General features: G+C 43.6%; 3 protein-coding genes across 5 annotated transcripts in view; 2 read left to right on the top strand and 1 right to left on the bottom strand.

Moving 5' to 3' along the window:
• Positions 1-2,571: 2,571 nt before the first annotated feature.
• On the top strand, positions 2,572-10,274 carry LOC106808842 (autophagy protein 5-like). Of its 3 annotated transcripts, none has more exons than XM_014811727.1 (8): positions 2,572-2,635; positions 3,474-3,614; positions 4,960-5,087; positions 6,559-6,640; positions 7,310-7,472; positions 8,028-8,119; positions 8,495-8,615; positions 9,364-10,274. In XM_014811727.1, exons 2-8 carry the CDS (start codon positions 3,504-3,506, stop codon positions 9,489-9,491), a joined length of 825 nt encoding a protein of 274 aa, XP_014667213.1. In that variant the 5' UTR covers positions 2,572-2,635; positions 3,474-3,503; the 3' UTR covers positions 9,492-10,274. The 3 variants fall into 3 exon arrangements, with proteins under 3 accessions (XP_014667213.1, XP_014667215.1, XP_014667214.1); XM_014811729.1 differs by having other exon boundaries at positions 2,623-2,644; XM_014811728.1 differs by lacking the exon at positions 2,572-2,635 and adding an exon at positions 2,674-2,749.
• Positions 9,663-14,636, bottom strand: LOC106808823 (WD repeat-containing protein 5-like). The gene is made up of 6 exons (XM_014811691.1): positions 14,633-14,636; positions 12,928-13,051; positions 11,973-12,160; positions 11,327-11,494; positions 9,968-10,105; positions 9,663-9,736 (listed from the first exon to the last, which is right to left on the bottom strand). The coding sequence occupies exons 1-6, from the start codon at positions 14,634-14,636 to the stop codon at positions 9,663-9,665; spliced, it is 696 nt and encodes a 231-aa protein (XP_014667177.1).
• LOC106808824 (SET domain-containing protein 4-like) overlaps positions 13,678-17,216 on the top strand; it is a 6,082-nt gene continuing 2,543 nt past the window's right edge. The window contains exons 1-5 of the mRNA XM_014811693.1: positions 13,678-13,792; positions 14,689-14,892; positions 15,216-15,342; positions 15,655-15,872; positions 16,349-16,453. Of these exons, the coding sequence (XP_014667179.1) occupies positions 14,721-14,892; positions 15,216-15,342; positions 15,655-15,872; positions 16,349-16,453 (622 nt within the window). The 5' untranslated portion in view covers positions 13,678-13,792; positions 14,689-14,720. The remainder of the gene's footprint in view (positions 13,793-14,688; positions 14,893-15,215; positions 15,343-15,654; positions 15,873-16,348; positions 16,454-17,216) is intronic.

The raw sequence follows: 17,216 nt of genomic DNA on the forward strand, positions 1-17,216 counted from the left end.
TCATATAAGTTACCCCTAATACTGAATTTTAGTGTGCAGAAAATGCCATTTTCATGCACGAATTTTAAAAAATCTCCCTACCGTGGGAGGGGGGATACCCCTCCCACACCCTACCCCCTCGTCGCTTCGCTCCCTCGTCTTGGCCCCCCCTGTTTCCAATTGCTGGCTACGCCACTGGAGTTGATCAAATAGACAGATCAACACTATACGAATCGCAGTAGAAAAATCTCAAATTTGCAATTTACTAAAGAGGAATTAAGGAAGAGAATTCTAATACGGAACAACAGAAGCAAAGAAAGTAAACTTAAAGGGATCCTTAGAAGATGGCACATGTCGAACGTAATGATCACGCTCAGATGATCGAGTGCAACGAATAGGCTTGAGGCAACAAGCAAGAGCGAATGCCAATCTTCACCTGACCATAATAAATATTATGAAAAGCAATTAGCATGGAGAAAGCGGACTCGAAGAAGAAGCCAGGCCCGCAGCTACCATAACGCAGATACGTAGTTGCGTACACATCATTTCACCAAACGTTTTTTTTATTGCAGACAGAGCGGGAGAGAGAGAGCGCGCGCGAGAGAGAGGGAGTTTAAGAATGTGCGTTAGTTCAACATTCATAATTTTCGTCTTGATAATAAAACGAAAATTACAGGATTAGTTATAGTGATCTTTAGTGATCACATCTTGTTGCTCATGAAGAGAATAGTTCTACTAAAAAGATAATTGTCGTAGTCAGAATGAAGGCTGTTTACAGTGTACATTTACTCAAAAGTGGCACAAATACCATCTCCTGCTATCTACATTTTCAAAATTTTACCCTAGCTACGCCCTTGGAATGCCAATCAAGTTGAGCGAAAACAACATCAGCACTATCATGATAGTTTTTGGAAACCCATCGCGCAGCTTTATGCTGAATAACATCCAATTTAGAGCAGTTTTGAAGTGTATAGCGGCAACAGCCTAGCGAAACATATTCTAATATGTTGGGAACCATAGATTTGAAAGATGGAGGAACATAGAGAGACGGGATACCAGAGAAGTGTTGCCGAAAAGAGGTGTTGATCCTAAGTGCTGAGCGCACATTTCCCCGGAGCTCCGCCCACTTTAAAAATATTGCTAGCATTGTGGCAGTGGTATCCTGAGTGTACGAACGAGTTAGTTGGTATTTGCCGTCGGCAACTCTAGGGCATCCAGTAAATCCCGTTTGTGCGTTTTCGCACATGTACTATTCGAATCAGTTTCAAATGGGGAAATATCGGATTTGCGCATGCCCATTCGCGCCGAAAATATATAGCATGCGGCGAATTTATGAATACAAATCATAGCCGGGCAATCAAATCGATTAAATCACGGTACATACCGTTAGTTTGTTTTCCCATTTGACGTTGCAAATAGGAAATGGGTTTCTGATCCGTTAGTTTGTTTTCCCATTTGACGTTGCAAATAGGAAATGGGTTTCTGGCCTATTTCCTATTTTTAAAATAAAAATAGAAAATAAGAAATGGGTTTCTGATCCGTTTCCTATTTTAAAAGTCTAAATAGGAAATGGGAAATGGGTTTCTGATCCGTTTCCTATTTTAAAAGTCTAAATAGGAAATGGGAAAAGGAAAAGGAAGGGGTTACGTGCTTGTACCCGCGTGTACGTGCGTGTACCCGCGTGCACCCGCGTGTATCTGCGTGTACGTGCGTGTACCCGCGTGTACGTGCGCGTGTACCCTCGTGTACGTGCTTGCGCCCGCGTGCACGTGCGTGTACCCTCGTGTACGTGCGTGTACGTGCGTGTGCCCGCGTGTACGTGCGTGTACTAGCGTGCACGTGCGTGTACCCGCGTGTACGTGCGTGTATCCGCGTGTACGTGCGTGCACCCGCGTGCATGTGCGTGTATCTGCGTGTACGTGCGTGTACCCGCGTGCACGTGCGTGTATCTGCGTGTACGACGTGCGTGTACCCGCGTGCACGTGCGTGCACGTGCGTGTACCCACGTGTACCAGCGTGTATACGTGCGTGTACCCGCGTGAACGTGCGTATACCCGCGTGCACACGCCTGCATGTACGTGCGTGCACGTGCGGGTACCCGCGTTTACGTGCGTGTATCTGCGTGTAACCGCGTGTACCAGCGTGCACGTGCGTGTACACGCGTGCACACGCGTGTACGTGCGTTCACGTGCGTGTACCCGCGTGTACGTGCGTTCACGTGCGTGTACCCGCGTGTACCAGCGTGTACGTGCGTGTACCCGCGTGGCGCGTGCACACGCGTGTACGTGCGTGCACGTTCCCAGTACCGAGTGCGAGTGCCCCCCGGCCCCACAGGGACCTGAGGCGAAAAAAAAAAAAGTGTTATATATATATACACCTATTTATATATATAACACTTTTCTTTCTTTTTTCGCCTCAGGTCCCTGTGCCCGGCCCAACCTAACCCCCCGGGAGAAAAATAGACGATATAGTTCTGGTGCAAGGGAGTCAGCAATCCATTTATGTAATAAATTGTTGAAAATAACTGGCGATGTGTATAAAAAAGAATACAATAAAAAAAATAAAAATAAATGAAAAGTATTTATCACGGATACGCCCGAAACAAGACGAACGCAGATAGGCAACGATGGCAGCCTCCTGGAAATAGTGTAAACAAGTATGTTCCGTATGTCTAAACGTTATTTTCGTATTATATGGCAAGTTAAGCCTATATCAATCAATGCATGGTGTGTCTGTACTTCATTATCAATAGCGAATAACAGCATACACGGTATTATGCACTATACGAACTTATAAGTTATAAACTTATATGCGATTATCTAAGGAAATGTGTGTGAATGTGAATTGTGATGTAGGCCTAGTGACGAGCCTGGCTACCGTTTGTACCACAGGCACTTGGACCGTTTCAATAATAAAATGATGGTTAATAAATACAACTTGTCAGTAGCCTACTACTACAGTACCAGCAATAGTCTTAATGTTTGATTTGACCTAATAACTTCACTTCAACACCGTTAAATACACCGATGCAACACATAGCCCGCACGCCATTGTGCATGCACAGATACACAGTAGATAGGAGCTCCTATCTACTGTGTATCTGTGCATGCACAATGGCGTGCGGGCTATGTGTTGCATCGGTGTATTTAACGGTGTTGAAGTGAAGTTATTAGGTCAAATCAAACATTAAGACTATTGCTGGTACTGTAGTAGTAGGCTACTGACAAGTTGTATTTATTAACCATCATTTTATTATTGAAACGGTCCAAGTGCCTGTGGTTTGTACGCCGTACACGGTACACTACAATCTACACAGCACAGTTGTCACTGCCGCTACTATTAGGCCTACTGCCAGTTATAACTAACCACTATTACAAATAGTAATACTAATGTTCGGTAAAAGCCGGATTTTGTTTAGCGGTAGTTGTAAAAGCCTAAACAATTGTACTTGTAAGTTGTACTGTAGTACTTGTGGTTTTCATGCACCTCCACAGGTTTTCTTGCTTGCTGCACAAATCGTGACAATGATCGAGGATAGACAAATACTAAGAGATATCTGGGATGGCCGGATTCCCGTTTGCTTCACACTCTCCCAGGATGAATATACCAGTCCAGATCAGCCTGACGTCTACTATGTACGAAATCCTAATTTCGACATGGAGAGGCATCTAAAGTTGCCTTAATTTCCACATATAAATAAGGCAGTAGATATTTAACCGTATACGGCAAAGTATCCACTTCTTCTATTTTACCGTACACCACATTTGATTGGCTATTATATTTATAACGTCATCAACATTACATTCGAATCCCATAAGGTTTAGCTATCTAGAAAACTTTTAGGTTCAAATCCCATTTATTTCTACACATTTGTTGTTTTGGATACCCCGTCTACGTTCAGGAACGGAGCGTATTAGAATTCGCTCTCGTTTACAATTCTGTCTTAACTGCCGTTGCGATAATTGTAGTATTTCAGCGTAATATGAGGGGAAAAAGTGTCGGTCAGGAGGACCGGCAGTTTCGTAGAGATGGTGGCCAAAGCAAAAACTTGGTGGCCTCGGGCCTCCGGGTCGGCACTAATTTCGAACGCTGTCAATAAAGTGTAGTTTATTGATGGAAGAACACTGATTTTTGTCAGCGAGGCCATGTTTTTGGATAAATTTCTGCATGGCGGCTGAGATTTGAGCGAGGCAGCCGCCTCGCTCCTGTCAATGCAGGGGAAACACTGTATATACACATACATAAATATAATAGCAAATCATAAGTACTGTACGGTAAAATAGCAGAAGTGGATACTCTACCGTATACGGTTTTATCGACTGTGTATAATTAATCCTCCTCATTTCTATCAATTCGAATTAAAATTCATTAGGTGACTTAGTAAGTGTGTAAAATATAACTAAAATGCCAAATGTGTGTGTGTGTAGGGTTGTGCAGTGATTAGCGTAGGCCAATAAATTGTGCCGTAGAAATAGCCTTGCTATTATAGGACCCAATAGCCTTTAATGGGCAATGTGGTGAAATTTTGTTGACAGAAATTGCAAATATGCAATGTTTGTTATCAGAACAAAATAAATTGCAATCGTTATTAATCTATTGCACTGCCACTGAACAGCGATGATTTCATTGGTCGGTGGGAACACATCACAAAGCATAAGAGACAAAAAACATTACAAGTTTACAATTTCTGTTCTGACGAAGTTTCGAACATTTAATGTCGTGATATTTTTACAAAATAAAAGGTGAAAGAAGAAATTTCCAAAGCTGATAATGTATTATTTTTTGCAAGTGTTTTATGATATTTAAGTAAGATGTAAACAAAGTGAGGTCTATTGAAGGCTATTAATTGAGACCTACAATAGTGGCAGCTTATAAATCGTAGGTAAATTAGAGCATGAACATGTCAAATTTTCACGTTTGACGAAGTTGTACTCGTTTCTATATCATCTACTCCTGATTATATCATTTCTGTGTTCGCAGCTGCTGGTGCCGAGACTCAGCTATTTCCCTATCGTCTCCGACAAGGTGGTACGATTCTTCTCTCAGTATGTCCAGCCCGACACGCAGGGAGAGATGTGGCTCGAGTTTCAAGGGCAGCCGCTGAAGTGGTGCGACCCGATTAGTAACAATTGATTACTTGATATTAAATATATCGTTGATGTTTAATATTTATCTGAGTGAGATTATGAAGCCTGGTTTTTATATTGCTGCTAGGGCTTTAAGCTGGATCACGTTAGAAATGTTTCTCATGTGTGCCAAGTTGTTTGCTATTAGGCTCAGGGTTTCTTATACATAAGATGCACAGTGTGGTGCACCGCCGTTGTTAGATTTAACATTGTCGTTGTGAAAATGTTCCTGTATTTACCCGCTGTTGTCAAAATAGTGTCATTTTATTTTCATGGTGTCTCAAATGTAGTATAAGACATTCAAATCTTTAAAATTTTGCTGGGGGAGACGCCCCATAACCCCCCCCAGCGAGAGCGGGAGTTCCCCTCTCCTTTTCTCCCCCCACATCCGCCTTCAGCGTCCGCAGGCATGCCTACTTTGAATCCATCATGCGCGTTTTTCCCCAAACTGGCCATTACCTCTTTTGTTTAATTTCCCTTAGAAGAACTCTGACTGGCTGAATATTACGAATGTTGCTATCTCAACACTAATTAGCTAATGAGCTGCTTATCAATCACTCCAGATTAATAGGTCAACTAGCAGTGTTTCCCCTGCATTGACGTGAGCGAGGCGGGCTGCCTCGCTCAAATTCTCAGCCGCCACACAGAAATTTGTCCAAAACACTGCCTCGCTGACGAAATAATGCCTCGCTCGCTTATAATGCACCAATATAGCTTAGAATGCGCCAATATAGCTTAGAATGCATCAAATTGCACCATTTTTTCAAAAAAATTCCAGAACCCTTTTAGCTGGGCGAACACCTGTGGTGCTCGCTTTACTAGGACCTCAAAATGCGCAAACACACACAAAATAATTTACCACCTCATGGTCTTTTTTGGCTAGGGGAAACACTGAACTAGGATGGTCGTCTTCTTAGTCCGACAGTGAGGCAGCTAGTATTGGCAAAGGAAATGTCAATAGGGTTTAGACACTGAAATTCGTTCAATAAATTTGCTGTTTAGAATGAGTAGTAATAGAAATTGTCAAGCGAAATGAGCGCACATGTAAAGTTCACATTTCTCGACATTCAAATTTCTGTTCTCTTTTGTTATGTTGATCATTGAACGTGGATTAGTAACAAATAATAAACAAGTGTTGGTGAGTCACACTTGATTGATTGGCTCACTGTTGATCGATTGATAGATTTGATGTTACACAGTCGCCGAATTTCAGGATCGGTACCGTAGATTTTTGTATAGGTATTTTTGTATATATTTTTTTCCTTCGTGTTGTATAGCACTGTTTTGTACTGTACGTATCACTCAGAAATTGTATTATTTTAACTGCTCAACACTATTGCATTTATCAGATTTTTTCTCCATGAAAAAGACTGTCTTCAGTACATGTACTTGAATTTGAATTACATACAATAAAGATTTAATAATAATAATAACACTTTGTTTATCTTGACAGGCACTACCCGATAGGAGTTTTATATGACTTGTATGCAGCCGACCAGGATCAGCTTCCATGGAACGTCATCGTTCATTTTCAAGTAAGAAGATTCCCTAACAATCATTCATCGCCTGGGCGAGTTCATCACAAACTTTATAGATCAATGATATCGCACAATATGCTTGTCAAATCTGCATTGGGTATGAGTAACATAGAAATAGCCAAGGGTACAGTGGTCTTAAACAAAATTAGTCTTAACATTAGTCTTAAACATTGACTTTTTTCTTGTAGACTGTTGACAGAAACATGGTAAGCTACTGCTACTGCTAATGCTACTGGTATTGCTACTGGTAATGCTACTGGTAAAGTGGTAATGCTACTGGTAATGCTACTGGTAAAGTGGTAATGCTACTGGTAAAGTGGTAATGCTACTGGTAATGCTACTGGTAAAGTGGTAATGCTACTGGTAATGCTACTGGTAAAGTGGTAATGCTACTGGTAATGCTACTGGTTAATGCTAATGCTTCATCCCGCAGAAGTTTCCAGAGAGCAAGCAGCTACTGCTATTGCTACTGGAATTGCTACTGCTATTGCTACTGGTAATGCTACTGGTAATGCTACTGGTAATGCTACTGCTACTTGTAATGCTACTGCTACTGGTAATGCTACTGGTAATGCTACTGCTACTGGTAATGCTACTGCTACTGGTAATGCTACTGCTACTGGTAATGCTACTGGGTAATGCTAATGCTGACGCTTCGTTCCGCAGAAGTTTCCGGAGAGCGAGCTGCTGCGGTGCGGCAGCCGCGACGCCGTCGAGTCGCACTTCATCGCGACGGTGAAGGAGGCGGACGCGCTGAAGCACCGCGGCGTCGTCATGAGCGGCATGCAGAAGCGAGACCACAAGCAGCTGTGGAGCGGACTGCGCGACGGTGAGTCGCGTTGCTGCCCGCCAGGTGGCGCCTCGTGCTGAGGCGACGCGACCCTATTGGCCGTGCTGTTTTGAGTCGACGCGACCCGATTTGCCATGCCGTTTTGAGTAGATGCGACCTGATTGGCCGTGCCGTTTTTAAGTAGATGCAACCCGTTTTGCCATGCCGTTTTGAGTCGATGCGACCCGTTTTGCCATGCCGTTTTGAGTCGATGCGACCCGATTGGCTGTGCCATTTTGAGTAAACGTGACACAATTGGAACGGTCGCGCCGCCGTTTTTACGAGAAGCATGAAGCTTGTGAACGAAATTTTACGTGAAGTACAGTTACTGGTATCATTAGATAAATCCTTGTACAGTGAGCCCATGAGCTTTCGAATAGCAGAATGATTCTTTTTAACTGTATGGCTGCATGGCTTGTGCGTTACAGCAAAAAGTAGCTCGAGTGAATGAGAGATCAGTAACCATAACCTTTTTATTGGTTTGTCAATCAAATTGCTAGTACTATTTGGGGTGGCATAATCATATTAAATTTGTTGCTTTGTCACTTGTTTCAGATAAGTTTGAGGAGTTCTGGACAATCAATCGACGACTAATGGAACAGACGGTTGAGAACCAGTTCCGATCTATTCCTTTCCGCATCTATCAGGTTATAATTCTGCCTTGTTTGGGAATGTGTGTGTGCCTGGGTCTGCACAAGTGTGTGTGTGTGTGAGTGCGTGTGCGTGCGTGCATGCGTGCGTGCTTGCATGTGGGCATGTGTGCGCATGTGTGTGTGCTCGCATAGTGTGTATGTGCCTGTGGCTGAACAAGTGTGTGTGTGTGTGTGTGTGTGTGTGTGTGTGTGTGTGCGTGAGCATGTGTGTTTATTCCTGCCATCGTATTATATTGACGTGTACTTGCTTACATGCCGCCGCAGTTTGACATTGTGTTTCAAATCGTAGATTCACCTGTGTTCAATTGTGTTAATCTGTGTTCATGCTGTTGTGGACTGACGTGTGTGTTTGCATTTGCGTTGCCGTAGATTGAGCAGCCCCTCATCCAAAAGTTGTTCCAACCGTTGCATGAGGATGGTAAGCCTGCGACTTTGAAGGAGCTGCTAGAACAGATGCTTCCCAGTGTGCTCACCCCACAGCCAAACAACGGTGGGTGTTTGCGACCCTACTAACGCGAGCCATAGGGCCTAAGATAAAATATTGCTTGTTTCCCCTTTACCGACCGACTCGCCAAAACGCCGCTACTCGACACATTTTATTGACCGATTAAAACAAAACAAAAATTATTTCGTTTCGCAAAAAAAAAAAAATATATTTGTTCCGCAAAAACATATACACAAAACAGAATATGCAATATACATACACACATCTTAATTGTCAAAACAAAATAAAAAAGATTTTTCACCTACCTACCTACTCGGTACCTTGAGAGGCGAGTACGTAAAGGGTGGCTCAGTCAAACCCGCATTAATGATGACCTCAATAGAACGGACACTCTATATATAAAGGGAAATAGTGGTCTTTCTTTTATGTATCGGTTATTTAAAGCAACTATCTCTCTGATGCGGCCACCTGCGCTAGTTTTTACGAATAAACTGGTGATGATATACAAATTACATACAGGCAAAATCCAAGTAATAATAATTCCCGGTGTAAAACACATGTTTGTATAAGTGTAATATTAATTTATAATAAGTAATTAATAATTAAATTTAGTTAACGCAGTGTTGGTCGTGAGAAGAAGTATCTCCTTTACCCAGCTGTCAGCATGGGACTCAAACTCCACGACAGATGGCGCTCTCGCTCATGGGCTCAATCTATCCTGAGTGAGCGAAGGAGCACTGCATGCAGTTTGCATGGCACTTTGTTACCATTCATTTTGTTTATTTCTCGCTAGGTGGCAGCAGGGTGTTGATACAGGGGATTGAGCCACCATTGGAGACGCCGCTCGTTTGGCTGAGCGAATACATGTCGCATCCCGACAACTTTCTCCACATCTGCATCACGTCGCGGTCGTTACCGTAGTCTCCCGTCGTCTGCCATGCTGTAACGGGGTTCACACAGAGGTCATTCAGGTCACACATTGGTCCTGGAAAACCTGCGCATTCATGGAATTTGAAAATGACGTTTCGTATGCCTAGAAGATTCTGGAAAATAGGCCATTGTTATGTTTGGTCATGGAGAGAGAGCACATGTCTATTGTCTCCACATTTTATGAATAAATGGTGATGAGAAGTGTAATGTACTGAAGACAAAGATCTGCTTACTATCTGAGAGGCATAAATATTGCTTAAAGTCGGGTTTTTTTTTCCAAAGTTGTTGATTGGAAGACACACGATGTACAAAGATTATATTAGGTGATAAAAAAAATTTGGGTTTTAGTAAATGGACCTTCCACATCTTGGAAAAGTCCTGAAAATATATTTTCCTTTAGGTTAACGAACCCTGCATCACGCACGATTGTGCCGTGTGACCTGTTGTCATAGTAACGGCAGTCTCACCTGTCAGGGATTGTGACAGTGGTGTCCTGTCATCTGTCAGCAATTGTGACAGTTGTGTCCTGTCATCTGTCAGGGATTGTGACAGTGGTGTCCTGTCGTATGAACGGGGGTCAACGTTTGGGCAGGTTGACCTTTCACCTGTAATAGAGGGGTTGCCTCATCAACTGTAAGGAATTGGGGCAGTGGTATCCTGTTATCTGTGAGACATTGTGACAACATGCTATTGCGTGTCGTGTGTCAGTTGTCCTGTTCCGAATTTGTAATTATGCATTAAAAGATGTAAAAATAATCATTTGTGTAATATCAATGTTTTGTTTCTGTTGCTTGTCATCTGTCATATGTTTAATTCAAGTGATCTCTTGCGGACAATTTGGACGCCAATTTGCGCTCACGTGCTCCACGAATCGAGATATGATAACAATGGTGATATATAAACAAATGCATTGACCGCAACCCTTTTCCCCTCTCCCCGCTAAATACGGCCCTGTTGACTGTTGGAATCAATAGTGTTTGAAAATTTACAAGAGAAAGATTTTTTATCCAAAAAACGTATAACGAATCATAATTTGACAGAGTAGCAACACTGATCTCTATTATACTAAATAAATAATATAATTATATAATTAGTATACATAGAGATCAGTGAGTAGCACTCTTTAGCATGTACCGCTCCTTTTGCTGGGGGCGCCACCATCCAATGGTATTAGGAAATGCTATCGGAGCAAGTTGATTTATATGCTCTGATGCTATCAGAGCACATAAATCACATCAGGTGCTGATATTGTATTATATTGTACCTTATATGTTCTTTTATATTATATTATATTATGTTCTATTTTGTATTTTATTATATTGTATTGTGTTTTCTGCTCAGATATGAATACGTTGTGCTCGCTGGAGATAGGAAAGTAGTAGCAGCAGCAGCAGCAGCAGCAGCAGCAGCAGCAGCAGCAGCAGCAGCAGCAGCAGCAGCAGCTGGGCGTGTGTGTGTGTTTGCTTGTGAGTGTTTGCTCATGTGCGCGTGTGTGTGTTTGCTCGTGTGTGTGCGCGCGCGTGCGTGCATGTGTATTCGCTGGTGTGTGTTTGCTCGTGTGTGTGCGCGCGCGTGGGCATGTGTATTCGCTCGTGTGCGCGTGTTCGTGTGTGTGTTCGCGTAGCGGTTTTCCGGTAGTCTATTTAGGAATAAATTGACAAGACGAGCGGACGTATTGGAAAAGCGGGAAAGTCGTGATGTGCGCATTTTTCGAAATTATATATATATATATATCAAGAGTAGATAATAGATAGTTATTTATCTACTCTTGATATATATAATACTTACGAGTGACTTGTGATCACGTAGTCGGTAAATGCTGGTACCCGTTGACAGCGACCTAATGTCTATCGTATTGTCGCAGCACGCCACCAGCAGAAACGTGTTGTCAGCCGTCACCGCCAGGTGGCTGATCGCCGACATGCCGATGTTCAGCTCGTTTAAACAATTGAACGTCTCCATGTCCCAGATTTTCACGTGGCAGTCCTTGGAACCTGTGCAAAGTCTCTGTTACGATCGAGGGATCCACTCGCGGCCACTGTGAATATGTCCTTCAGCGCTTAATCTGTCTATCTGTCTGCATTGATTGACGGGTAGCTATAGCCTATCATGCGATATGAGCGTTCTAAAAACGCTGCTTAGTGATGAAGTGCCGAGAATTCGACGATTTGAAGCAAACGCTTGAAATACATGTGTAAAATAAAAATAGCCTACCCCGACCGACGTGGCCTGGCACAATAGCTAGGCCGGGCACGAATTTTCGCACAGTAAGTCTTGTTTATAGATGAATGACTACAGCAAATTTGAATTTAAATATTTATTTAAGAATTCAATCATTTATTCATATTACATTAATTATTTTATTAATGATTAAAAATAAGGGTCATCAAATTTTGAAAAAAATTCCACCAGCACGCTGTGCGTGTCCGGGTGTCCCCTGACGCGGGTTGACACACCCGCGCTGTCGTTTACCTGAGATGAAGATGTCATCGTTGTGCGTGACAACGCTGCAGGACACCGCATCCAGGTGTCCGTCCAGTGTCCTCGTTACCTTGCCCGTATCCATGGCAACCGTGTACATGCTGCCGTCGCCGCAGCCGACGACGATTAGCTTGTCACCGCTGCAGACTGTCACGCAGGCGATCGCGACCTTGGTGACACTGTGAAGGACACGTGTCGCATGCGTCAAATATCTGTGTCTCTAAGTCACATTCAACTGTCTTGGCGGGTTGGTTAACTTTACGTAACATGTAATATAGTATATCACATGTATTGTATCAGGGGTTAATAATGACAAATTGTCAAATTTGATAATTGACAAATAATTGATAATATTGATAATTGACAAATTTGTCATTATTAACCCCTGATTGTATCAGGATGTATATTACATATACATTACATGTATATACATATATTGCATGTATTCGTTGTTTGTAGTCTGTTGTGTGATGTCGGATGTGTCTGTGCTTCTTGCTCCTTTAGTACATTTTTTTTAGTTTGTTTACATTTGTCTGTACCTTCCTCCCAATGTTTTTATCTATCTATCTGTCTATTCTTCAGCATGTTTTCATCTATCTGTCGATCATTGAGACTATTTCGCCTCTATTTGTTCATCCCCCGTCCAATGTTTCCGTCCATCTGTCTATTACTCGGCGTGTTTTCATCGATCTGTTTGTCCCTTAGTATGTTTCATCTGCTTTCACCTATCTGTTTATACCTAAGCACGTTTTAAACTATCAGTTCATTCATCTGAGTTGTTCTTATATAAGTCTTTCGCTATGTGTCCCCTATCTGTCTATGATATACTTACTGCACCATGTGTAGGTTGAGTTCTGACACTATGTGGAGATCTGTCTATGATACTTACTGCACCATGTGTAGGTTTAGTCCTGACACTATGTGTCGATCTGTCTATGATACTTACTGCACCATGTGTAGGTTTAGTCCGGACACTATGTCCCAAACAGCGACCACTCCGTCCAGCGATCCGCTGACCAGTGCCCGGCCGCTGCCAGCTAGAGATAGACAGCTGATCCCGGCTGCGTGACCTGAAACACAAGTACGCGCTTATTTACGCTTTATTATATCATATTATATTTATATTCGTTATATTTATTGTTTTGTTTTCTATTCTAAATCTTAACTTCTGCTGCATTCTAAAACTTCTATCTGTAACTTCTGTTGCACTCTGGTGTAACAAACCCCAACAGTAACATATGCAGTTTGTGGTAACATGAACCATGTATATGTCCAATGCTTTGAATAGTTGATAATAATAAAAATAGAGAATTTCAGTTAACATTAGCCTAACTTGACAGTTTTTTTTCATCGCCAACTCACCGCAGAATAAAAACCCCGCTGTCATTCGTGTCTGTTCTAGTAACTGTAGTGTAGGTATTCATTGTAATGTACTACTGTGGATTATTTGTACAAACTTTTCTGATAGTGATTGCTCACGCACACTATGCTAAGAAATAAGGCAGGCATCGCTAGCCAGTATTAAAGTATAGCGGGGACCAACTTTTTTTTATATATTATTATTATATGATATAATAATATACTCTTATATACACACCTGCCAGATCTGTATAATATATCTTAGTGGACACAACACCGGGCGATTATTATATGAGTCGGTAGATGGCGCGCACAACACTGAAAATGGTGTTTCGTTGGTAACTTACTTTGCCTACGAAAGAAGGTGTACACCTTTTGATATAATTTAATCTCTGATAAATTCCAAGGGAATATATCTATGCATAACTGGCTGGCACAAGGGCCGGAACAAGGTACATTTCCAGGTACATTTCGATAGTTCAAGGCACTATCGATTTGCGTCATTTTCATCACTCTAATCATTTTCATTTTCATCACTCTAAGTCTAATTTAAACTTGTGTCAAGTTGCCAATGCCAAGAACCTACATGCTGACATAGTATACTAAAGCTCAAAGTCATAGGGTCTATGTCCCCCAGGGTACTGCCGGAACGTGCCCTGGGTACGGTCCGGTATACCGGAACGTACCCTGGTCACTATTTTATATGGTTAGGGTTAGGATTAGGGTTCGGGTTCAGGTTACAGGGTTAGGGAGTAGGCGTAGTAACCCTAACCTAGATACAATAATGTAACCCAAACCCAGAGAGGATAGGGTAGGGAGGGTAGGGAGGGTAGGGAGGGTAGGGAGAGGATAGGGAGGGAGAGGATAGGAGAGGAGAGGAGAGGAGAGGAGGGGGGCTATCCTCTCTGGGTTTGGGTTACATTATTGTATCTAACCCTAACGGTAACCCTAACCCTAACCCTAACCCTAACCCTAGACACTCGTTAGTGGAGTAGGCGAGGTACGGTTCGGCATATAATATAGTACCAAGGTACGTTCCGGTATACCGGACCGTACCCAGGGTACGTTCTGGCAGTACCCCGGGGGACATAGACCCTCTCAGCTATACTAAATAGTAATACTAAACATACATTCAGTGACACTGTACACATCAAATGCTGAGAAATGGGCCACATCTTGTGGATGGTTTGAATACTTGGCGAGAAATGCAAAATCCTTCGGATCTCTTCACCGCGATCTGTTCATTTTGATTGCCAAATTTGCCGATCTGTAAAATTGTTGTTCGCATATACCCATATAGATCGTGCGTAGAGAGCATACCACGTTACTTTTACCGAGTTATTTTTAGGCAAGTAAACGTATGAGACCTCCTCGTCCATTATGACGGGGAAAAGAGGGAGGCGGGGCCGGGAGAAGAGACGCGCACGGGAAGGCTGTGCGGTGACACGACCCGTCCCGCTCGACAACTGCGACACAACCATACGCCTCAACCGCTGGCTCAAGAAACACGGGTTCAGGAACACTAGTAGACTGCGCCCTGCCGATTTTCCCGGTTCGTGGATTTCGATCTAGCCTGCTCGATAGCTCGTAACGATCTTCCTCATGTTCCACGCGACAGTAAATGAAAGAGGCGAGTGTCTAACGTTCGTGTCATGACCTCATAAGTAGAATATTCTTTGCAGTCCACTTGAGAAACTGTAACGAAGAAGGGGAGAGTCGTAACGTTTGGCATCAAACTTAATTACGAATCAACACAGGTTTTAATAGATAAGCTATAGGTTTCTAGTTTACCATTAATTCGTTAATGCTCTCCCCTATCGGCTATGTAGCTTTCCGCCCGTCTGACGGCGCGTTTGTTGCGTTGTCGTTGTGTAGGAACGGGACGAGGACTGATGGCGTGCAAGTCGATCAGCTCCGGACAGGTTCTCGTGTCTCTACCTCGTGAGCTGATGATAACAACGCAGACGGTGCTTGACTCCTACCTCGGTCCCCACGTCAGCAGGTGAGGGTATCACCTGCGATTGAGAAAGCCGGAGCTAGGGTATCAAATTGTCGGGAACATTTGTGTCCTAGCAAAGCGAGTGCTGAATACTAGGTTTATTTTGGATAAAATGGTGCAAATTTTATGAAAATTCTATCATTATTCTTTAATAATCTAACATTTTTAATAATCTTAAATTCTGTTCTACAAAAATAGTGAAATTTGCTGCATACTGCTGCATGCTCGTAGGCGCCGGCAGATATAGCGGATTCTTCTCTCTAGCATATATTCTCTCCTATAACTCTCTCCTAACGTCTCCCTCTTCTACGACAGCTGGCATCCGCGACTGGCGCCGGTGGACGTGCTCAGTGTCTTCCTCGTCTGTGAGCGTTGCTGCGGCGACCGGTCGCCATGGCAACCATACGTTGACTCGCTGCCAGAGCGCTTCACGACACCGGCGTACTTCACGCGGCGGGAGCTCCGCGAGCTTCCACGGAGCCTCGACGACGCCGTGCGGAGGCAGCGCACCGCCATCGCTGCGTCGTACAATGGTGCGTGTCGCGCGAGAGAGCAGCAAGAGGAGGGAGGAGAGGAGAGGGGAAGGAGGAGGGGGTGAGGGCGAGAGGAAAGAGAGGAGCGAGAGGGGAGAGAGAAAAGAAACAGAGAGAGAGAGAGAGAGAGAGAGAGAGAGACAGAGTGTAAGACTTAGTGAGTGCACAAGAGAAAGAGAGAGACAACGAAACACACAAAAAGAGAGTGGTGAAAGGAGGGAGAAGGAGAGAGCAGAGAGGGATGGAGAGAGCAAGAGAAAGAAAGAGAGAGAGAGAGAGAGACAGAGAGAGGCAGACAGACAGACAGATAGGCAGGCAGGCAGGCAGGCAGAAAGTGAGAGAATGAATCGGATAGCTTTTGCCAGCGGCCAAGCCACGTGACCTGCTGTGATAAATGCTTGCGTACACTAACAGAAGCACTTCTACCTCCTCACCCCACGCTCCGTCACTTAATTGCCTAATCTCCTTTTCCGCAGACGTGAAGAAATTCATGGACGAACTTGAAAAGAGCTTTCCGGAATTTCGCGGCACGATGACGCAGGACGCCCACTGCTGGGCGTGGCACATCGTCAATACGAGGTAGGTGTGGGTGAGGTCACGTGAACGTGCGTGTTCTCCTCAGAATACACAGCTTCATCGTAGAATGCAGTGATGTGTGCATCAGCAAGCGTTATTATTACCTTGCTGTGAATGCATTTTATAGATGTGTCTGTACTGTAGTAATCCATGAGATTATATATTTGATGGTAGTACATCGGTTATGCCACGAATTCATATATCGGTTGAGATTTCAAGACCTAGGCAAATTGTGGGAGGGTCACATATGGCTGTATGACATACGACGTATCCTCATGTACAGAGGCGGTGTGGTTTTCCGTGCATACGACGGTACATCATATGATGTATCCTAACACACAGTTGCCGTGTGCGGCGTGGTTTTCCACGCGTATGACTAAATGACATAAGATGTATGTTCATATACAGTTGCCGTATAGTTTTCCACGCACCTGTACAACATACAGTACGAAGTATCCTAATGTCACATTCTCTCATGATGACGAGGCAGTGCCTCAACATCGTGTGGCACCGACGAATGACAGACAGACAAACAGAGAGAGAGAGAGAGAGAGAGAGCAGCGAGTACAGCAGAGAGAGAGCGCGAGAGCGCGAGCGAGAGGGAGAGCGGAGGAGAGAGAGAGAGAGAGAGAGAGAGAGAGAGCAGAGAAGAGAGAGGAGAGAGAGAGGAGAGAGAGATAGAGATGAGATAGAGAGAGAGCGTGAGAGAGAGAATGAGTTGGACGGCTTGTGCCAGCGTGTGCGGCACGTGACCTGCTGTGTAAATTC

This window comes from Priapulus caudatus, unplaced genomic scaffold (genome assembly GCF_000485595.1).
Source record: "Priapulus caudatus unplaced genomic scaffold, Priapulus_caudatus-5.0.1 Scaffold308, whole genome shotgun sequence".
NCBI classification, from domain to species: domain Eukaryota; kingdom Metazoa; phylum Priapulida; class Priapulimorpha; order Priapulimorphida; family Priapulidae; genus Priapulus; species Priapulus caudatus.

Coding starts and splice junctions, on each gene's coding strand:
- LOC106808823 (XM_014811691.1), bottom strand. Junction 12,161..12,927: donor CTAAACCTACACATGGTGCA/GTAAGTATCATA, acceptor TGTCCTTCACAG/TGTCACCAAGGTCGCGATCG. Junction 11,495..11,972: donor CGATGACATCTTCATCTCAG/GTAAACGACAGC, acceptor GACTTTGCACAG/GTTCCAAGGACTGCCACGTG.
- LOC106808842 (XM_014811727.1), top strand. CDS start 3,504: ATGATCGAGGATAGACAAATACTAAGAGATATCTGGGATGGCCGGATT. Junction 6,641..7,309: donor ACGTCATCGTTCATTTTCAA/GTAAGAAGATTC, acceptor TTCGTTCCGCAG/AAGTTTCCGGAGAGCGAGCT. Junction 8,616..9,363: donor CACCCCACAGCCAAACAACG/GTGGGTGTTTGC, acceptor ATTTCTCGCTAG/GTGGCAGCAGGGTGTTGATA.